Here is a 23514-nt window from a genome sequence, read left to right as displayed (position 1 = left end):
CCCTAAACATTTTTAGGAAGTTTAACGAAAGAGTTGAAGGGGCTGTTAAGTGTTAAGAAAATAGGAGCTTGAGGAAGGAGGTTGGAAAGTGAAGAAGAGGGAAGCAATAACTAATCAGAAGATTAAAGAGATTTGTTTGTATTCAAACTGAGATTAAAAGTGTACATTTGTAGCTAGTGCAGAGAAAGGGAATTACATCTATTTTCAAACTCTTTTTTTTCTATAGGAGAAGATTTTTTGGAAGGACAACTATGATATAGTAGCTGCCTTTGCATTTTATTTGCAGAATAGGTTTAGTTACTGTTTGCAGTAGGGGTCTGTACATGAATCTTGGCTATTAAGACATGCTTGGAGCCAAGAAACAGATGAATATGAAAACAGTTCCATAATAGAAGCAGGGGATTTGTTATATAGGACGTTATTCTGGTAAATACAAAGAAGAATGGCCATTATTTATAATTAATACCTGATTTATGATCCTGGTGATTTTCATACAGGTTACAAAAATACAATTTATTTTTCTGTGTATACCCTGGTAACCTATTTAGAATGAGTACGTTTGGGGAGATTTAGGCACAAAGTTTGTCTTTATATGGTAAGCTCCTCCAGCCCTTCTGTTTGCTATTGTTACTGTAAAGCATTGTAGAAAGCTGTTAGAGAAGCAACGACATGGTGTTGACATGCTTTGGCTCTATGTACCCACCCAAATCTCCCATAATCCCCACGTGTCATGGGAAGGACCCAGTGGGAGGTAATTGAATCTTGAGAGTGGTTTCCTCATGCTGTACTTGTGATAGTGAGTTCTCATGATGATTTTATAAGGGGCTTTCCTCCCCTTTACTCAGCACTTCTCCTTCCTGCCACCATGTGAAGAAGGAATTGTTTGCTTCCCCTCTGCCATGATTGTAAGTTTCCTGAGGCCTCCCCAGCCATGTGGAACTGTGAGTCAATTAAACCTCTTTCCTTTATAAATTACCTAGTCTTGGGTATGTCCTTATAGCAGCATGAGAATGGGCTAATACAGTTGTAGACTATAAAGAAACTCCATTTTGAAGAGCAACAATGTGTGGCAGATACTATGAATTGATGTATAAACAGAAAATTACGTTTTCCTTAAAAATTACAACCCTTAAGGGGTTGTCTATCAGGTTTGTCAATCATGAGGATTAGATTTTTCTCCAGAGGGCTTAACGTTAGTTGGACTACTGTAGTGATATTAAGATGATTGGATTCGTTTTCAGGTTTGGATTTGCATGGGGCAAGTTTGCAGCGCACATCACTGGTGACTTAAGTGGAAGAAGGAATTCTTTTTCTTGCTATTATGTTCTTCATTGCCCTCTCTGGGCTGTTTCCTTGAGATATGAGCTCGGATGTCCTTCAGCACCTCAGTTATTTTTCTTTAGAGCAATCATCACAATTGTGGTAACTTTTTTCGGCGGGGGGGTGTGGGTAATGTCTTTGTTTAATATTTGTTTCTCCTGCAAGACTTCAGACTCAATTAGGGCAGAAAGTATCTTGTCCTCCCTGTTCTCAATAGGTTTACCACATAGTAACACTCAAAAAAATATTGTGAACAAAGGAACAGAGAATGAATATAAAAAAGGATATTGGCAGGCCAGGAGAATGAAAACAGCAGTAGAGGGCAATTTAGGAATGATCACTGATGTAGTTGTAATCACCCTTTAATACCACATTATGTGCTTAAAAAAAAACAGGATTTCAGAGATTTTTGTGTCAGTATGTGTCGTTTTAGTCGTGTGAAGAGACGCTCATAAGAATCTAACTGATTTCTGTAACTAGCTGGATCAAGAGCTTTTACTGGGCTCCACGGAGGGCAGCATGACAAACCTGAGTTGAAAGCGTCACATCCTGTGGGTGACACACACGAACTAGGAGGTGGGTTCATGTGATGATGGGAACTCACATGACAGAAATGTTGGAAACCTCTGTTTGCATATTGGAAGTTAGTATCTAATTTTTACACTTACTGGTAAATTATATGCAGTGTAAATGCGGTTATGCACCAAAGGCCATGGAATAAAATGTGCTATGTATTGTGTGTTAAGACACTACTTATCTGTCATGGTTAAATTAATTGTGACATATTTTAAGATGTGATAAAACAGAATCTTACGGATATTTAAATAATATCAGATCAGCTAAAATCAAACAACTATTGATAGCACTGGGGTGGAGAGTGAATAACCTCAGCTCACTCTCCTCCAAGAGTTTTGTCTCTGCAATCGATCCCCTGTATCTGTGGGTTCTGCTCTGCACATTTAATCAACCATGAGTTCAAAGTATTTGTAGGAAAAAAAATCTCAAAACTAATACAACAACAAAGAAAAACACACAAAATACAGTATAACAACTACTTACGTAGCATTTACATATTATTGTGTATTATAAAAGTAATCTAGAGATGCTATAAGGTATATGGGAAGATGTGTATAGATTATATGCAAATACTATGCCATTTTATATAAGGAACCTGAGCATCCTTGAATTTTAGTCTCCTTGGGGGTCCTGGAACCAACCCGGAGGGGAAACTATAGTTGCATTGAAACTATACTGGAGTATAGAAAATACTAAAGATGCATAGCTCTCAGGATTTCTGATTTTGAAGCTGAACCACCTTTATATAACATTTTAAGATAATTTTGCAGTGCAGCTTACCTGGATACCTATTTAGTTTGGAGAGGGTAATACAAAAATAAGGATAGAAATATATCCATGTATGAAGTAGTTCATTCTTTTATTAAATAGTTCAGGCATAAAATATGTAAGATACTTCCATGCCACCATCTGGCTTAAGAAACAAATCGTTGCTGACAAAATACTTTTTTCATTCTATTTGTCTCTTCCTCTGTCTGCAATAGTTTCTTTTAATCAAATATTATGTAGATTGTATCATTCTCTCACTTTCTCTCCTTTTTTTTTTTTTTTTTGAGGTGGAGTCTTGTTCTGTCACCCAGGTTGGAGTTCAGTGCAATCTCTGCTCACTGCAACCTTTGCCTCCCGGGCTCAAGTGATTCTCCTGCCTCAGTCTCCTGAGTAGCTCAAACCACAGGTGCGAGCCATCATGCCTAGCTAATTTTTGTATTTTTAGTGCAGATGGGGTTTTCACTGTGTTGGCCAGGCTGGTCTGAAACTCCTGACCTCAAGTGATCCGCTCACCTAGGCATCCCACATTGCTGGAATCACAGGCGTGAACCACTGCACCTGGCCTATATTGTATCATTCTCTACATATTATTTTACAATTTTCTCTTGTGGTTCAGCCTTCCCCTCGATTTATCCACGTGGATATATTTAGCCCCATTAATTTTAACTTTACTCTTAACTGCTATATAGTATGCTAATGTTTGATTATTCATAATTTGTCCAATCTTCCCAGGCTGGCCATTTCAGTAGTTTTCCATTTCTTTTAAATGTAAAGTTGCCGTGAACATTCTTGTACATGTAAGGGACCATATCTAGGGGTGGAATTGCTGAATGACAGAGAATGCACATCCTGAACTTAGCCTTGCCAACTTGTTTTCCGAAGAGATTGCCCAATTTATACTCTACTGGCAGTTTGAGATAGATCCACTCTTCCTCTTCATTGCTATTGGCAGATTTTAGATTTAATAAACTTGATGAATGTGAAATGTCATTGTAATTGCATCGTTTTGATTATCAGTGAGGTTGATAGGTTTCATTGGCACTCCTCTTCTGCTGAATTGCTTGGTTATATTCTTCAGGAGCGCATTTTACTTAAGAGTGAATACAAGCTGATCATATGCGTTTGAACACTTTGTTATTGTTAAAATATCCTACCACTTCTCACTACGAATATATTTTAGGCTTCAGTGACATACTGTGTCTAAAGAATATATATAGCAATTTGACTTTTCCTATCTGATTGTGAAAGACTTTGTCATTTTACAGACTCATTGTGAATTTCCATAGAAAATCTCAGGAGCTACCAGGCACAGCCTGTGGGGGAAAGAGCACAGATTTTGGAGTTAGAGATCTGGGTTGAAATCCCTGCCCCCCATTTACCAGTTCTGTAGCTTTGAACAAGCTACTGTACCTCTTTGAGCCTTGGTCTCCTCCTCTGTCCTTATCTGTAAATTGAGAACACCTCATCATAGTGAGGTTGGATTCATTGTTGATTGAGTGTCCTGTATGATTTCTTAGAGCAAGCCTGCAGTAAACTGAAGTTGTAATTAAGTAAAGGAAATATCTTGGAAGTACCTTTCCTTCTTTGTCTACTGTCACCCATATAGAACTCCAACAGGGTTTCCATGTAGCTAAAAGTGTGAAATAGGTGAGCCTTGTGACTTTCAAAGGCATTACCACTACCTTATGTTTGCGAAGTCATTTATTCATTTCAAATCACTGCTATATTTTGTCACATTATTTTTTTCTTTGCAGTAAATCTGAGAGGGAGGCAGGACAGGTATCCTTATTTATCACCCGCTTTTTCTCTTGAGGAATATCCATGGTAGAGCCGGGAGAGGAAGCAGTGTTCCTGATTACTACGCTAGGGAGTTTTGTCTTTTGTTGTTTTTGCTGTTTGAACTGATTTTTGCCCTCGAATAACTTACTAACAAAGTAGAGGAAAACAACTTTCGGGGAGTTTGTACTTATATTACTTTCTTTTAAAGGATAAGGAATGTTTGGGGATAAAAATATAAGAAAACAATTTAAGTATATTGAAATATTTTCTTTAGATGTCGTATTCTTTGCCTGCAGGCTCTGGCAGACTTGCCCGCCTGATCCTGAGACCTCACTTCAGGCACCTCATTCCCGGATTAGAATGTATGTAAACTATACGCATTTGAACGCCTCCTGTAGGCTCCCTCTGCACCTGCCTCCCTATGCCCCTGGTTTGTATTTGTGTGGCGTTAATGTTCCCCGCTCCTCATTTAGCCCTTCCCTCTTGGTCATCTTGGTTACACCTGTGCCCTCAGGACACAGGGGAGGTGTCCCACAATTGTGCTGAATGAATGGGTGTGAGTAAGCCTGTTCCTTGGAAATAAATGTAATGCAGGAGATTTGCTTGACACCGAAATGGTCGATAAATTGAGCCAGAGTGTAATTGAAATGTCTCATGCTTTGAAGCATCCACATTGACTTATTCTTGGTTTTATTTTTATCTGATGTGTTGCCATCATACATGTATAAGCTCAGCAAGGAAGAGTCTAGGCCAGCAGTTTGTCTTAGCTGAATCTTTTTTTCCATTAAGAATAAGTAAAAATGCTCAATTACGTTTTGTTTTTTCCCCCTTATTCAGTACTATAACAGGTTAAAATATATTAAAAAATCGGGCATAATATTACTATTTTGTCTTTTGTTTTTCTAAATTCTTTGAGTTCTTCTGTCTGTATGCATCTGTATGTTTTACGCCATTATAATCATAGCATCAGTGTAAGTTCATATTCTTTCCTTAGCATATTAAACATGCTTACATTAGCATATCATCTTCCGTGCCTTTAGCGACTAAATATTCTTATATCTAAAACATGTACCAAAGTGCATCTAACAAAGCCCATATTCTTGGACATTTAGATTAACATTATTGACAGCAATAAAAACTAGAGTGTTTCTCTCTGGTTTTTATTGTGTGTTGTGATTTATGTCTATGTGTGTGTAGTGAAACATAGGGCAGTAGTAGATAGCACATAGAAAGTTAAGGCCATGCCACTGGAGTTGGGTTCCCTGGGTTCAAATCCTGGCTCCGCTGCTTATTGTGTGGCCTCTCTGGTAAATTATGGGACCTCTGTGTGTATACAGTCTTATGGGTAAAAGGTAGGAGGAAAGTTCTAGCACTTTATAAGGTTGTTGTGAAGATTAAAAATAAAGAGTTTAGAACACTGATACAAAGCAAAGTCTTATCAAAACGTAGCTATTAAATAACCTAGGTTTGGGCAGGGATGGTGGGTGGACTCCTGAGTAAAACAGGAATGGCCATAGTCCTGCTGATAATTGAAGCCTGGTGACAGATACAAGGGGATTTGCCAAACTATTCATTCTACTTTTTATGTTTACATTTCTTTTTTTTTTTTTTGAGACACGGTATCTTTCTGTAGCCCAGGCTGGAATGCAGTGGTACAATCACAGCTCACTGCAGCCTCGACCTCCTGGGCTCAGTTGATTCTCCCACCTGAGATTCCCAAGTAGCTGGGGCTACAGGCATGTGCCACCACACCCAGACAGAAACTTTTTTAATAATAAAAATGAAATCACATACAATGCAAAAACATTTTAGCTTTTACATATTTTTTTTTGATTTCTGAATTTACTTTTTTGGATGTGTTTCTATAAGCAAGACCACCGAGTAGGAGATCTTTATAATCATTTTCGAATACAGCCAAATTGTTTTTTTTTTTAAAGAATTGCGTAATATACAGTGCAATCCTCAAACAGTTTTATCAGTCTTAACGCTGAATATTATTACCATGACGTGTTTTTCATCTAATTTTATAGGTAAAATGGTACATTACAGTTATTTTAATTTCTCCTTTTTTTTCCTTTTTGATACAGGGTGTTGCTCTGTCACTCAGGCTGGAGTGTAGCGGCGTGATTATGGGATCTCTCTATGTTGCCTAGGCTGGTCTCGAACTCCTGGCCTCAAGTGATCCTGCCACCTTGGCCTCCAAAAGTGTTGGGATTACAGGTGTTGGTCGGCCACTGCACCCAGCCTAGAACATATTTTTGATTAATGGTTGCTGTGATCAAGCCATGATAAACTGCTCTAAGGTGACAGCCACCACTGGTCTCATATAGCGTCCCCCTTGGTGTGCAGTCATCTTCATTGTGAACCATCTGCCAGCAGAGGCTAGACTGCAGATGCCCCTTGCCAGAGAAATTGGACTTCAGTAAATTTTCAGATGAGTTTTGGAAGTGCAGGGAAACTACAATTCTGCTTTAAGGTGTTCTATATTTATATAACGAATATATTCATATTTGCTTTTCTTCAATCATTTCCCACTTCTCATGATACTGATCACAACTGCTAATTCCAAATTCCAGTACACTGTCTGATCACAGGCGCTCTCTGTAGCTTTTGAGATACGGTCAACTATTTATCATAAGGATACTGAATAACCTGATATATATATTTTTGTTTTACTAATTTGTTTTTTGAGTCTCCTCTTGGCACATTTCTGGTGCATTTCTTTTACTATTACAATCCTTTTAAAAAATGTAGGATGCTAAGGCCTAATATTATATAGCATTTTATGTAAACTTTATGGTTTTCTACATTCAAACCTATAGTTTGTGAGTGATAGCTTTTTACTATGATTTCTGATGTACTTGAGTCACGTTTTATGCCATCCTCTGAGTAACCATAGGGACTGAGTGGTGACAGTGTATGAAGCCCTTTATTTTTTTGTATTCCTATTTATGACTTGACAAATGGCACCAGAGGCATAAAATTGTTTTATTTGTCAGATTTGCATAAGAACTTTCTTACAAAAAGCTTTTGTGGTATGTAACACATCCATAAATTCTCATAATCGTCCTTTTGAGGCACTTCTTATAGTTTCATTGTTGTTGTTCTTCCTTTTTCAACGTTTGGGAAACTTTTAAGAAATATTTGTCATGATAGATCCTACTAATTGTTTAAAAGAACCATCTAAACTTGAACGTAAGGTCTCATTTTTCTTTTTGTGAATAATCTTTAGAAAAGTTAAAATTAAAGCCTAACTTTGTGATGGAATTATATGGTTAGTTAAATTTGGATGCTGGTTATCAGACTTAAAAAAATAATAAGTACCTTTTGAAAGATCTGAGACTTACTTATGACCAGGAAAAAATAGAGTTCTAAAACTTTTGTATAAAAGTAGCATGTAAATTGTGTCTATGAAAGTGTATCTGTGGATGCATTGTATCTGTTTTACAAAACCTGAGTGGAGTAAAAAAAGAAGAGAAAAAAAACTTGAGTAGAGTCTATAAAAACAGTTCTCAAGAGTGTTTCTACTGATAACAGATAAATACAGATAGGCATATACACATCTTGGTTAAATAAATAAATAGCAGAAAGGATTAGCAGAAAGGATCAAAATGTAGATTTTTGTCACCTTAGGAAAGATGTGTTACTTTTTATTCAGCCAGCAGGTTAAGCCCTGGTGTCAGGTGAGCCAGGACTGTACTAGATATACTCACCTCTCCTTGCAATTTTTGCTGTATTATAAAACTTGGGGGTGATACAATTGACAAATAGACGGACTTGTTCATGTATCAGTCATAAATTGAGAGTGCTTTTCCAGTGTGATGTGTGCTTTCTGCCCTAGGCATATAAAACAATCTTTTCAGATTTATCTATGAGCTCTCTTGCTAATTGTTTTGCCCACATTCTGTAGCCTTTCCCTCCTGTGGAGCCGACTCTTTGCCTCTTCCACATTCCATGCTGAGCCTAATGCAGCGCTGGACTGGCTTCCTACTCATGCCGTAGTGTCTGCAGGTAAATAGCAGCTAAACTCTCTGCCTTCTTGGTCTCCACTCTGGTCGCTGTGGGCTTTTTATAGCATCTTTCCTTGCAGGGACTGGGCTCCTGGAGGCCGGCAGCCTCCCTGACCTCAGTGCTATAATCAGCTGCCTTCTCTCCTCTTGCACATGGCATCCCTGTACTTTATTCAGTTACCTGGTTTGCATTGTCTCACTTTTTCTGACCACGTTTTCTTGATCATTTAAAAATTTCATTGGGGTTCAGCCCAGTTCACAAGCTAGACCTGATTTAAAGGAATGTTTTAAGGAAATCTGGAGAAAGAACTAATAAATAGTAGATTTTTCACCCCAGGTCTACATTTTATATCTCTACTCTTAAGAGGCAGTATGATACAGGGTTAAAAGTAAGGGACTCCTGAGCCACACTATCTGCATTTTAATCCTGGTTCTACGAGTTATTTCTGTGTGACCTTGGGCAAGTTATGTAACCTCTCTGTGCCTCAGATTGTTTATAAGGGAGATAATAAAAATCCTTACAGCATATAGAGTTGGTGAAGTTATATGTGGTGAAAATTAAATGAATAAAGAATGTACACTAGTGCATGACCCCAATTAAGTGTTGTGTAAGTGTTGCTGTATTGCAGTTCTCCTCTGAGTAACTGGGCCTGTGACCTGCCACTTCTGTCAGCCTTACCAAGGCTCAGTGCTGCCCCAGGCCTCTGCTCCATTGTCAAAGTAATGTTTGCACTTTGCTAGTGACCTTTAAATGTACATACTGTAGGATCCTAAAACCAATATCCTAAGATATGTGTATTAGCAGATTATGACAAAAAACATCAGAATTTTTATCAAAGAGAAAACAGAAAGTATATGGGTACAATATTGTAAGGATTAGAATACGCCTGTTAAATTACTCTAGGTTGGCTAAGAAACAAAGCAATACAAACTGGGTCTTATCCACCATTTTTGGCAACTTAAAAATAACCTGACCATCCAGGTCCTATCTGGCAATAATCGCTTTTTGCAGCTCCTGCCTATGTGAAGATTTGCATCTCAATGAGTTTTGTATGAAAGTAGAGGAGATGCAGGAACATTATCAGTGGACTCTACACTAAGCATTGGCATCTCTGTGCGAGCAATGTATTGCACAGTTGTGTGACGTGGGAGCAGCTGGCCCACTGCTGACGTGTGTGCATTCAGTGAGGCTTCACTCACACCCAAGGCTTCCTTGGAGAGACCATGCTGCCATTACATTTGGATCACTACCCACCCCCAACCAACACACACACAAAAATATGAATCAGCTTTCCCAAGCACCACGCCTTTTCCAGGCTCTGTACAGGATCTGGAGGGGTGATGACTAGCAGTGAGGGTTTTGGCTCCATCCTGAGTCAGCAGCTGGGAGTGGGCCCGTGGCCAGCTCTGGTGGCAGTGGGCCATTGGTGGCTGGTGCCAAGCTCACGGATGGAGATCTCTTGTTACATACCTATATCAATGATCAGTAAAGAGCAAGCATAAGAAACTCTTGGGTCTCTGGGAGTGTTATATTTTTACTCCTCGTATAACTTCATGGCAAACTGTTTTGAAATTTGACATAAATTTAGAATTTCTTGCCTTTTCTGATCCCTAGTGGGATTCTAGGCCGGTTGTCTTTGGAATTGAAATACCTGTTGGCTTCTGGTTATTTTGGGGGTAATCCATAACAGTCTACCATTCCTGGTCTTTGGTTTTAGTGGGCTGTGAAAAAAACGAGTTGTTCAACAATGATGTCATGATACAATGACATGAAGATGTGAGTCATCATGACATCCACCAGCCAGAACTGCTGGGATTCAGAGATGACTCACAGTAAGACGTCAGTGTCTGGCTCAGTAATTCCTTCTTCCACATGTATCCCTCAGCATCTAGAACCCTGAAATTGGTTTCTCTAAGAAAACCAAGAGGCCTATAAGAGTAATGTAGATTGTTGATTTTTATAGTTATTTTTCAAAAACTAGTATTTTAAACATATCAAAATTATTTCAAATGGTATTGTACTCAACGTACCATTTGGTTTAAAATGTTAACATTTTGCTATGTATGTCCTAAAGTCTGTTCATGAAGAAATAAAATCTTACAGACATACCGGTAAGACCACCTTCCCGCCCGTCACACCCCCATCCCTTTCCTTATGTTGCTGAGGTGGTGTGTGTTCTTCCCATCGGCTTTTTACCTTGTATTACATATCTGTGCATTCATAAATAACCTGGAGTGTTGTGTGTGTTATAATCATGTAGTGCATCCTTTTGCAACCCCTCTTATCCACCCATTTATTTTGAGTTGATCTGTGTTGATGCAGGTATATACAAAACTCACAGCTAATGTCTTTTAGTTGTTGAATAGGATTTTACTGTAGGAAACATGCCATCATTTATTTAGATACTTTTTGTAGAAAGTGAAATAAATAAAAGTTCCTCTTCAAATTCTCTTGGCCTATTAAGAATAGATAGTAGTCTCTTTCTCTAGATTAATCTTTTCAAAGGCCTTGTTATATCTGCTAGCTACAATAAAGAAATTAGCGTATTTTGTTCTTACATTTGAACTTTGATATCTGCCTTGACACGCCTGGATAAGCTCAGGCAAGCCTTAGATCATAGCTTGTTCCTCTTTCCTTATTTAGAAGTATTTTTGCTTCTCTCAGCATTCCATAAGCTAATTCTTTTCCTTTGTTCTCCTCTGCCCTTACCTGTTTAGAAAAGTTTTAAGTTGTTAGCCAATAGGGTATAGCCTAGAATGTGATGTCCAGTTCCAGCCAATGGAATCAGGACACAGCAATAGGGCTGAACACGTTAGACGTAAATATGCCTGCTCTTCCTTTGTTTGGTGCACTCTTGTGGCAAGACTGCTGATGAGCAGTACCCTTTCTGCAAAAAGTAAAAGAAAGCCTTGCTGAAAAACCTTTTGTTTGAATGCTGATTCTTCCTGGTGACATTGGAAGAAAAGCACTTATTCTCAACACTTTTTAACTTAATTATCACAAAACACTTTGTGGTATTTTCAGAGAACATATTCAAACCTAGGTTTATGTAGTTCCATCATGCTTTCTATAAACATTTGGAAAATAAAGTTGGGAAAATAAGCTTACAGGCTGCCTCCTAGCATATCTCTGGGATCTTCATACAAGGGAAGTTGGTGGTGGTGTGCTCCACTGGCCTGGGGTGGTCAAGACCAGGGCAGTCTTGTCTTCCTCAGTGGGACTTCACTGTAGAAGGACCCCTGGGTCTTCAGAGCATGGCTGGTCAGCTACTTGGGACATTGGCTCAAGGGAAATCCAAGATCCTTTCATTTTAAATGAGCAATGCAGTAAATCTGTGACATATTTGAGGCTCAAGAAGCATTGAGATACAGGGAGAAGTTTCAAAGAAGTGTAAGACATAGACCCAACCTATAAGAAACTTTAAAGTGTAGCAAGGGAGACAAAACTAACATAGAACAATTGCATGCTAAACAACTTGGTATACACGCTACCGTACCCCTTGTTACCTTTGACGAAATGGATAGTCTATGTTTTTTTAAATTGTACTTTAGGTTCTGGGGTTCATGTGCAGATCTTGCAGGATTGTTGTATAGGTACATACACAGTAAGGTGGTTTGCTGCACCCATCAACCTGCCATCTACATTAGGTGTTTCTCCTAATGCTATTTCTCCCCTAGTTTTCCCAACACCATTTATTAAACAGGGAATCCTTTCCCCATTGCTTGTTTTTGTCTGGTTTGTCAAAGATCAGATGGTTGTAGATGTGTGGCGTTGCCTCTGAGGCCTCTGTTCTGTTCCATTGATCTATATCTCTGTTTTGGTACTAGTACCATGCTGTTTTGATTACTGTAGCCTTGTAGTATAGTTTCAAGTTGGGCAGCATGATGCCTCCAGCTTTGTTCTTTTAGCTTAGGATTGTCTTGGCTATGCAGGCTCTCTTTTGTTTCCATATGAAGTTTAAGGTGGTTTTTTTCCAGTTCTGTGAAGAAGGTCATTGGTAGCTTGATGGGGATACTGTTGAATCTGTAAATTACTTTGGGCAGTATAGCCATTTTCGTGATATTGATTCTTCCTAACTATGAGCATGGAATGTTTTTTCATTTGTTTCTGTCCTCTCTTATTTCCTTGATCAGTGGTTTATAGTTCTCCTTGAAGAGGTCCTTTACATCCTTTGTTAGTTGTATTCCTAGATATTTTATTGTCTTTATAGCAATTGTGAATGGGAGTTTGCTCTTAATTTGGCTCTCTGTTAGTCTGAGACAATGGGGTCTTCTAAATAAACAATCATGTTGTTTGCAAATAGAGACAACTTAACTTCCACCTTTCCTAACTGAATAACCTTATTTCATTTTCTTGCCTGATTGCTCTGGCTAGACCTTCCAATACTGTATTAAATAGGAGTGGTGAGAGAGGGCATCCTTGTCTAGTGCCAGATTTCAAAGGGAATGCTTCCAGTTTTTGCCCATTCATTATGATATTGGCTGTGGGTTTGTCATAAATAACTTTTATTATTTTGAGATATGTTCTGTCAATACCTAGTTTATTGAGAGTTTTTAGCATAAAAGGCTGTTAAATTTTGTTGAAGGCCTTCTCTGCATCAATTGAGATAATCATATGGTTTTTGTCTTTGGTTCTGTTTATGTGGAGGATTACATTTATAGACTTGTTTATGTTGAACCAGCCTTGCCTCCCCGGGATGAAGCCCACTTGATCATGATGGATAAGCTTTTTCATGTGCTGTTGCAATTGGTTTGCCAGCATTTTATTGAAGATTTTTGCATCTATGTTCATCATGGATATTGGCCTGAAGTTTTCTTTTTTTATTGAATCTCTGCCGGGTTTTGGTATCAGGATGATGCTGGTCTCATAAAATGACTGGGAAGGATTCCCTCTTTTTGAATTGTTTGGAATAGTTTCAGAAGGATTGGTACCATTTGCAAATATTTTCTCTCATTCTGTAGGTTGTCTGCTTACTCTGTTGATGGTTTCTTTTGCTGTGCAGAAGCTCTTATGTTCAATTAGATCCTATTTGTCAATTTTTGCTTCTGTTATGATTGCTTTTGGTGTCTTTGTCATGAAATCTTTGCCTGTTCCTATGTCCAGGATGGTATTGCCTTGGTTGTCTTTTGGGTTTTTATAGTTTTGGGTTTTACATTTAAGTCTTTAATCCATCTTGAGTTGATTTTTTTATATGGTGTAAGGAAGGGGTCCAGCTTCAGTCTTCTGCATATGGCTAGCCAGTTATTTCAGCACCAGTTAATGAATACAGAGTCTTTTTTCCATTGCTTGTTTTTGTCAGGTTTGTGAAAAATCAGATAGTCATAGATATGTTGCCCTATTTCCGGGCTCTCTGTTCCACTGGTTATTTTTATTCCAGCACCATGTTGTTTTGGTCACTGGCACATTATTAGCGGAGTTTGTGCCCATTTTTGTACCAGAACCATGCTGTTTTGGTCACTGTAGCATTATAGTGTAGCTTGAAGTCAGGTAATGTGATTTCTCCAGCTTTGTTCTTTTTGATAAGGATTACCTTGGCTATTCGGGCTCTTTGTTTGGTTCCATATAATTTTTTTTGTTTGTTTTTGAGTGGAGTTTCGCTCTTTTTGCCCAGGCTGGAGTGCGATGGCATGATCTTGGCTTACCACAACCTCCACCTCCTGGGTTCAAGTGATTCTCCTACCTCAGCCTCCTGAGTAGCTGGGATTACAGGTATGTGCCACCACACCCAGCTATTTTTGTATTTTTGGTAGAGACGGGGTTTCTCTATGTTGGTCAGGCTGGTCTCAAACTCCCAACCTCAGGTGATCTGCCCGCCTCAGCCTCCCAAAGTGCTAGGATTGAAGGCATGAGCCACCACACCCAGCTAGTTTTATATAAATTTTAAAATATTTTTTTCTAGTTCTGTGAAGAATATCATTGGTAGTTTGATAGGAATAGCACTGAATCTGTAAAATTGCTTATAGCCATTTTAAGGATACTGATTCTTTTTATCCATGAGCATGGGATGTTTTTCCATTTGTTTTATTTTCTCTGATTTCTTTGAGCAGTGTTTTATAATTCTCACTGTAGAGATTTTTGACCTCCCTGGTTAACTGTATTCCTAGGTATTTTTTTGTGTGTGGCAATTGTAAATGGTATTGCCTCTCTGATGTGGCTCTTAATTTGATTGTTGTTGATATATAGGAATGCTAGTAATTTTTGTACATTGATTTAGTATCCTGCAACTTTGCTGATGTTGTTTAGCTAAAGGAGTTTTTGGGCTGAGACTGTGGGGTTTTCTAGATATAGAATCATGTCATCTGCAAACAGAGATAGTTTGATTTCCTCTCTTCCTATTTGAATGTCCTTTATTTCCTTCTCTTGCTTGAGTGCTCTGGCTAGGACTTCCTATACTATGTTGAATAGAAGAGGTGAGAGAGAGCATTCTTGCCTTGTGCTAGTTTTCAAGGGGAATGCTTCCAGCTGTTGCCTATTCAGTATAATGTTGGCTGCCAGTTTTTCAGAGAAGGCTGTTATTATTTTGAGGTATGTTTCTTCAATACCTAGTTTGTTGAGAGCTTTTAACATAAGGGATGTTGAATCTTATCAAAAGCCTTTTCTGATCTATTGAGATAGTTATGTGGTTTTTGTCTTTAGTTCTATTTATGTGATGAATCAAATTTATTGATGTTCCTATGTTGAACCAACCTTGCATCCCCGGGTGCCTACTTGATGATGATGGATTAGCTTTTTGATGTGCTGCCGGATTCTGTTTGCCAGTATTTTGTTGAGAATTTTTACATCAATGTTCATCAAGGATATTGGCCTAAAGTTTTAATTTTTTGTTGTGTCTCTGCCAGGTTTTGGTATCAAGATGAAGCTGGCCTCATAAAATGAGTTGGGGAGAAGTTCCTTCTCCTGGATTTTTTGGAATGGTTTCTGTAAAAATGGTCTACATTCTACATATGTGTCTCGATTTCCTTCAGTTCAGCTCTGATTTGTACGTCTTGTCTTCTGCTAGCTTTGAGGTTGATTTATTCTTGCTTCTCTAATTCTTTCAGTTGTGAAGTTAGGCTGTCAATTGGAGTTCTTTCTAATTTCTTGATGTGGGCATTTAGTACTATGAATTTTCGTTTTTACACTGCATTAGCTGGATCCCAGAGATTCTGGTATGTTGTACTTTTGTTCTCATTATTTTCAAAGAACTTCTTGATTTCTGCCTTAATTTCATTATTTACCCAAAAGTCATTCAAGAGCATGTGGTTTAATTTCCTTGTGATTGTATGGTTTTGAGTGATTTTCATTGTGTTGACTTCTATTTTTATTGCACTATTGTCTGAGAGTGTGTTTGGTATAATTTTTGTTCTTTTACATTTGTTGAGGATTGTTTTATGTTCAATTATGTGCTCAGTTTTAGAGTATGTGCCATGTGATGATGAGAAGAATGTATATTCTGTTGTTTTGGGGAGACTTCCATAAAGGTCTATTAGATCCGTTTGGTTCAATGCTGAGTTTAGGTCCTGAATATCTGTCAAGTTTCTTCTTTGATGATCTAATACTGTCAGTGAAGTGTTGGAGTCTCACTGTTATTGAGTGTGAGTCTATGTCTCTTTGTAGGTCTCTAAGAACTTGATTTATGAATCTGGGTGTTCCTGTGTTGGGTGCCTATATATTTAGGATATGTGTTAGTCTGTTTTCATGCTGCTGATAAAGACATACCTGGAACTGAGAAAAAGAAGAGGTTTAACAGGACTTACAGTTCCACATGGCTGGGGAAGTCTCAGAATCATGGTAGGAGATGAAAGGCACTTCTTACATGGCAGCAGCAAGAGAAAATGAGGAAGATGCAAAAGTGGAAACCCCTGATAAGTCCATCAGATCTCATGAGACTTATTCACTACCATGAGAATAGCATGGGGAAGACTGACCCCTGTAATATGATTACCTCCCCCTGGGTCCCTCCCACAACATGTGGAATTCTGGGAGATAACAATTCAAGTTAATATTTAGGTGAGGACACAGCCAAACCATATCATTGTTACCCAGACCCCTCCAAATGTCATGTCTTCATATTTCAAAACCAATCATGCCTTCCCAACAGTCCCCCAAATCTTTAACTAATTTCAGCATTAACCCAGAAGTTCACAGTTCAGTCTCATCTGAGGAAAGGCAAGTCTCTTCTGCCTATGAGCCTATAAAATCAAAAGCAAGCTAGTTGCTTCCTATAGATACAATGGTTGGGTATTGGGTATTGGGTATTGGGTATTGGGTATTGGGTATTGGGTAAATATAGCCATTCCAAATGGGAGAAATTGGTCAAAATAAAGGGGTTACATGACCCATGCAAGTCCGAAATTCAGTGGGGCAGTCAACGTTTAAAGCTTCAAAATAATCTCCCTTGACCCCAGGTCTCACATCCAGGTCACACTGATGCAAGAGGTAGGTTCCCATAGTCTTGGGCCACTCTGCCCCTGTGGTTTTGCAGGTTACAGCTTCTCTCCTGGCTGCTTTCACAGGCTGGCATTGAGTGTCTGTGGCTTTTCCGGGAACACGGTACAAATTATCGGTGGAGTCTGGCAGACAGTGGCCCTCTTCTCACAGCTCCATTAGGCAGTGCCTCAGTAGTGACTCTGTGTGGGAGCTCCAACCCCACATTTCCCTTTTGAACTTCCCTAGCAGAGTATCTCCATGAGGGCCCTGCCCCTGCAGCAAACTTTTGCTGGGGCATCCAGGCATTTTCATACATCTTCTGAAATCTAGGCGGACATTCCCAAACCTTACTTTTTGACTTCTGTGCACCTGCAGGCTCAACACCATGCGGAAGCTGCTGAGGCTTGGGGCTTCTACCCTCTGAAGCCACAACCTGAGCTGTACATTGGCCCCTTTCAGCCATGGCTGGAGCAGCTGGGACACAGGGCACCAAATCCCTAGACTGCACACAGCACGGGGACCCTTGGCCTGGCCCATGAAACCGCTTCTTCCTCCTGGGCCTCTGGGCCTGTGATGGGAGGGGCTGCTGTGAGTCTCTGACATGGCCTGGAGACATTTTCCCCATGGTCTTGGGGATTAACATTAGGCTTCTTGCTACTTATGTAAATTTCTGCACCTGGCTTGAATTTCTCTTCCAAAAATGGGTTTTTCCTTTCTACTGCATCTTCAGGCTGCAAATTTTCTGAACTTTTATGCTTTGTTTCCTTTTTACAATGGAATGCTTTTACCAGTACCCAAGTCACCTCTTGAAAGCTTTTCTACTTAGAAATTTCTTCCACCAGATACCCTAAATCATCTCTCCCAGGTTCAAAGTTCCACAAATCTCAAGGGCAGGTGCAAAATGTCACCAGTCATCTTTGCTAAAACATAACAAGAGTCACCTTCACTCTAGTTCCCAACAAGTTCCTCATCTCCACCTGAGACCACCTCAGCCTGGACCTTATTGTTCTTATCACTATCAGCATTTTTGTCAAAACCATTCAATAAATCTCTAGGAGGTTCCAAACTTTCCCACATTTTCCTCTCTTCTTCTGAGCCCTCCAAACTGTTGCAGTCTCTGCCTGTTACCCAGTTCTAAAGTTGCTTTCACATTTTCGGGTATCTCTTCAGCAATGCCCCACTCTACTGGTACCAATTTACTGTTTTAGTCCGTTTTCATGCTGCTGATAAAGAAATAACCGAGACTGGGAAGAAGAGGTTTAATTGGACTTACAGTTCCCCATGGCTGGAGAGGTCTCAGAATCAAGGTGGGAGGCAAAAGGCACTTCTTATATGGCAGCAGCAAGGGAAAATGAGGAAGAAGCAAAAGCAGAAACCCCCGATAAGCCCATCAGATCTTGTGAGATTTATTCACTGTCATGAGAATAGCATGGGGAAGACTGATCCCCATGATTCAATTACATCCCCTTGGGTTCCTCCCACAAAATGTGGGAATTCTGGGAGATACAATTCAAGTTGAGATTTGAATGGAGACACAGCCAAACCAAATCAAGATAGTTAGGTCTTCTTGTTGAATTGAACTATTTACCACTATGTAATGCCCTTCCTTTTCTTTTTAAATCTTTGTTGGTTTGAAATCTGTTTAGTCTGAAATTAGAATAGCAGCCATTGCTTTTTTGCTTTCCATTTGCTTGATAGATTTTTCTCCATCTCTTTATTTTGAGCCTATGAGTGTTATTACGTGTCAGGTGGGTCTCTTAAAGACAGCATGACACTGGGTCTTGCTTTTTTATCCAGCTTGTCACTCTGTGCCTCTTAAGTGGGGCATTTAGCCTGTTTACATTCAAGGTTAGTATTGATATATGTAGATTTGATCCTGCCATTGAGCTGTTTGATTCTATCATTGATCCTGTCATTAGCTGGTGCTGTCATTGATCTTGTTATTAGCTGGTTATTATGTTGGCTTGTTTGTGTGGTTGCTTTACAGTGACACTGGTCTGTGTGTTTAAGTGTATTTTTGTATTACCTAGTAGTGATCTTTCCTTTCTAAATTTACTGATCCTTCCAAGATCTCTTATAAGGCAGGTCTGGTAATGAAGTTCTTCAACATTTGCTTATCTGAAAAGGATCCTCTTTCTCCTTCGCTTAGGAAGCTTAGTTTGGCTGGATATGAAATTATTTGTTGAATATATTTTTTAAGAATATTAAATATAGGACTTCAATCTCTTCTGGATTCAGCTGAGAGATCCACTGTTAGCCTAATGGAGATCCCTTTGTAGGTGATCTTCCCTTTCTCTCCAGCTGCCTTTAACATTCATTCATTTCAACCTTGGAAAATCTGACAGTTATATGTCTTGGAGATGATATTGTGTGGAATTTTGCAGGAGTTTCCTGTATTTCCTGAGTTTGACAGCTGGCCTCTCTAGCAAGGTTAGGGAAGTTTTCATGGATCATATCCTGGAATATATTTTCCAAGTTGTTTGCTTTCTTCCCCTCCCTTTCAGGGATGCCAGTGATTTGTAGATTTGGCCTCTTTACATAATCCCATTCTTCTTAGATGTTTTATTCATTCCTTTTTATTTATTCTTTTGTTTTTGTCCGACTGTCCCATTTTAGAGAACCAGTTTTCAAGTTCTGAGATTCTGTCCTCAGGTTTATTCTGCTGTTGATACTTATGATTGCAATGTAAGTTTTTTTTGCTTTATTTTGTTTTGTATTGTTTTGAGACAAAGTCTTACTCTGTCACCCAGGCTGTCTGGAGTGCAGTGGTGCAATCTTGGCTCACTGCAATCTCTGCCTCCTGGGTTCAAGTGATTCTCCTGCCTCAGCCTCCTGAGTAGCTGGGACTACAGGTGCCTGCCACCATGCCTGGCCAATTTTTGTATTTTTAGTAGAGACAGAGTTTCACCATGTTGGCCAGGCTGGCCTTGAACTCCTGACGTCAGGCAATCCACCTGCCTCAGCATCCGAAAGTGCTGGAATTACAGGAGTGAACTACTGCACCTGGTCACAAAATTCTTATATTGTGTTATTCAGCACTGTCAGATCCATTAGGTTCTTTCTTATACTGGCTATTCCATCCTTCAGCTCCTGTATCATTTTATTGTGATTCTTACTTTTCTTAGATTGGGGTTCACCAACCTCCTGAATCTCTGATCTTTGTTCCTATCCATATTCTAAATTCTATTTCCTTCATTCCAGCCAGTTCTACCTGGTAAAGAACTCTTGTTGGAGGACTGGTGTGGTCATTTGGAGGACATATGATACTCTGGCCGTTTGAGAGTTCTTGCTGGTTCTTTCTCATCTATGCGTGTGGGTGTTCCTTTAGTATAGATTGAGTACAGTCAACAGACTTCTTTTCTGGATGTTTTCACTGCATTGATGCTTTGTGTAGGGTCTGTATTTGAAGCTTACTTGTTGTCTCGGGTTTCAGGGAGGGGTATGTTAATGAGGTGTTTTTGGTGTTCGAGCTTTGGGGTGTGATCCAGTAGACGGTGCTTAGGGGTATTGGTCAGTTAGTTAGTAGATTCTTCCGTGGTTGTGTGGCTTCCCTGTTTCCTCACAGTTTCAGCCATGTTCCCTCTCAGTGCTCTGAAACTGCACGTTCCTCTCCCACTTGAGTCCTGGCTGTAGTTCGTGACTTGGCACTCCTGGGATGCCCACTGCAGCCCTGGGGTGATCTCAGTGTTTATGTTCCATCCCCAGCTTAGAGGCAGAACAGGAAGAGATCTTAGTAGGGGTTGTGGCCAAGGGTCATTTGGTTGACTCCTGGGGGCTCCACCCCAGAGAGATGTGGGTCAGCAATCACTCAGTGCAGTCAGCCCAAGATGGAGGGTTTGCGCTGTGTGCCCAAGCCAGGGGTTCCCTGTCTGGTGATGAGCAATGGCAGGTGGGGGTGTGTGGGACCCATGGGAGATGGACTGGCTGCCTCCCCTTGAGTCAACTCTAGCTTGTTGGAGGTGTAGATAAGGCACTCTTAGGGTCTTTGCTCCTTTGTTAGTTTGAGGGTGGCAAGGGCAGTTCCACTGCTGAGGTCGTGGCAGAGAGGCCTTCAGTTGCCCCTGGAGGCTCTGTTCAGGGGGTTGCTGAGTTTGTACCGGCTCCATAGCTCTGGCAGGGGGTGGCTGGAGGCCCAGGCCTGGAGGGACCTGTTTAGTGAGGAGATATGGGAACAGGCACCTATGTAACAGTCTGGCCACTTTTCTATAGGGATGCTGTGGTATACTTGGGGCCTGCTCCAGTCCCTAGTCACCTCAGATTTTCTAGAACCTGGATATGTCACCAGTGAAGGCTGCAAAACAGCAAAGATGCAGCCTGTCCACCCCTCTGGGAGCTTCATCCCAGGGAAGTATGAACCTGCTTTTGGCCCAAAGACACCTGTAGGAAGTGGCTGGAGACCCTGGTTGGGAGGTCCTGGCCAGTGAGGAGGAATGGGATTGGGACCCACTTATAAAGGCAGTCTGGCCACATTTCAGTAGAGCAGTTGTGCTCAGCTGGGGTCCGCTTCAGCCCCAGATTGCCTCAGATACTATGAAGCCCACAGGCTGGAACCGCTAAGGCACCCAAACAGCAAAGATAGTGGCCCACCCCTCCCTCCGGGAGTGCCATCCCAGGGGAAATTCAGATCTCTGTCAGCTGGACAGCTTGGGGAGGGGTGGTTGGAGGCCCCAGTTGAAAGGTCTTGCTCAGTGAGGAGGAACGGGATAGGTACCTGCCTAAAGCAGCAGTCTGGCCACATTTCGGTAGAGGTGCGGTGCGGTGCTGGGGGATCCCTTCTGTCCTGTGTTGCCTCAGACTCTCCAAAGCCTAAAGACTGGAATGACTAAGGTGCCCAAACAACAAAGATGGTGGCCTGCCCCTCCCCCGGGAGCTCTTTCTTAGGGACATGCAATGCCGCTACCAGTAGCCGGCTGGAATTCCAAGTCAGTGGTCTTCTGTTGAGATGCAGTGGAAGTGGGGCCTGTGGGCTGTTGCTGCTCAGCCCCCGGGATGCATCCTCTTTCCTAGGGGTATGGACAGGAGTCTAACCTCCCAGTTTGCCAGAGCTATGACCACTTTGCTGGAAAGCCTGAGTAGCTAAGGCTCCAAGGTCTCCACGCACGCCTGAGCGGCCGCTCTGCCAACACTCCATGCAGCTCTGTCTGTCTGGATGAAGACTGAAGGCCCTGGTGGAGAGGGGTTCACAAGGAGATCTCTTGACCTGAGGTTTGCACAGATCTGTAGGAGAAGCCTGGTTTCTGGGTCACTCATTCAGTCACTGCTTCCGTGGACAGGGGAGGGTCCCTGGTTCCGTGTTGCTCCCAGGTGGGCCATTGTCCTGTCTTGTTTTCTTCATTCTCTGTGGGTCAAGTTGTTTCCTTGATTAGTCCCAGTGTGAGTACCTGGCTGTTTCAGTTGAAGGTGTTGGATTCACTCGCCCCGTCTGTTCTCCTTGAGAGCCAGACAGTCTAGCTGCTGCTCGTCAGCCGTCTTGTCCACTCACTCTCGTGTGTATTTCTGCAGTTTCCAGGGATGGGATGGCTGGAAAGAGAAGGGTATGTGTATTTTTAATTTTAATAGATGCTGCCACATTGCCCTCTAAAAAGGCCATAATTCATATTTCCCTACAGCCAGCACATGAGAATATCCTCTCCCTATCTTGTGAATTTCAATAGTTATGAAATCTCTTTCTGAGTTTCTGACTGGAGATAAAGTTATACCCCATTGTTATCAATTTCTGTGAGCACTAGGGGATATGGACATCTTTCTGATCTTACCTTGGCAATGTGTTTTTGCCCTTTTTGTGCAGCTCATCTTTTGCTAGGTTTGTTGCTAACCTTGGGCCTTTATTCTTAATTAGTTTGTGAGGGCTGTTTATACAGCATAGATGTCAACTTTTGTTATCTATGTTACAGATATTTGGATCAGATAAGCATTCATCTCTTGGCTTTGTTTCTTAGCCAGTCACTGAAGGATTATAGAAGCAAACTGAGTTCCAGCAGCTCGAGTACAACCTTATTAGTTTGATATGTTAAGCAACCCTTTGGAAGGGTCCATGGGTGGTACGATGTTGATGGGTTTGGTACAATATGCTTGTTGAAGACTGCGGTAGTTCACGCATTAGCTGAATTTTATATCTCTGTAGCTTTTCAGGGGTTCTTGAAGCAGCAGAGAGGTATACTCATATGTGTGCCTTATGTGCAAAAAAAAATAGCCCGATCACTAAGCAACTGTAATCCGCTCAACCAGTCTCTCTTCCTTATTGAAACTAGGTCCTCAAATTCAGTATTATTCTTTTTTTAGAAATCATGCCATCCTCAAAGCCTCATCCACCTGTCGTGGGCAAAGTGACTCATCACAGCATTGAATTATACTGGGATCTGGAAAAGAAAGCCAAACGCCGAGGACCCCAGGAGCAGCAGTGTAGGTTCTCGATTGAAGAAAAAGACCCCAAAATGCACACTTACGGCGTCATTTATACGTAGGTGCAGTGTTGAATTGCTTACCACTTTACTTTGACTTCCTGATTAGCTAGAACGATTTCTGTTGTCTCTAAAAGGCCACTGCTTGTTTGAAATTAAAGAATGAGTCAGCATCATTTGTATTCATGCTGTTTTATGAATTACAATTTTGGGGAAATAGGCATTAGCGATAACTTTGAAATTAAACCTC

The 23514-nt window shown here is 40.6% G+C and overlaps 1 protein-coding gene across 1 annotated transcript in view; it reads left to right on the top strand.

Moving 5' to 3' along the window:
* The window catches only part of FANK1 (fibronectin type III and ankyrin repeat domains 1), a 151514-nt gene that overhangs the window by 98408 nt on the left and 29592 nt on the right, over nucleotides 1-23514 (top strand). The window contains exon 2 of the mRNA XM_064373741.1: nucleotides 23146-23323. Within this exon, the coding sequence (XP_064229811.1) occupies nucleotides 23151-23323 (173 nt within the window). The 5' untranslated portion in view covers nucleotides 23146-23150. The remainder of the gene's footprint in view (nucleotides 1-23145; nucleotides 23324-23514) is intronic.

The sequence above is a fragment of the Aotus nancymaae genome, unplaced genomic scaffold (assembly GCF_030222135.1).
Source record: "Aotus nancymaae isolate 86718 unplaced genomic scaffold, 86718_ANA_hifiasm-v0.15.2.pri h1tg000010l, whole genome shotgun sequence".
Taxonomy (NCBI): Eukaryota; Metazoa; Chordata; class Mammalia; order Primates; family Aotidae; genus Aotus; species Aotus nancymaae.
This window is presented reverse-complemented; position numbering and strand designations above follow the sequence as displayed.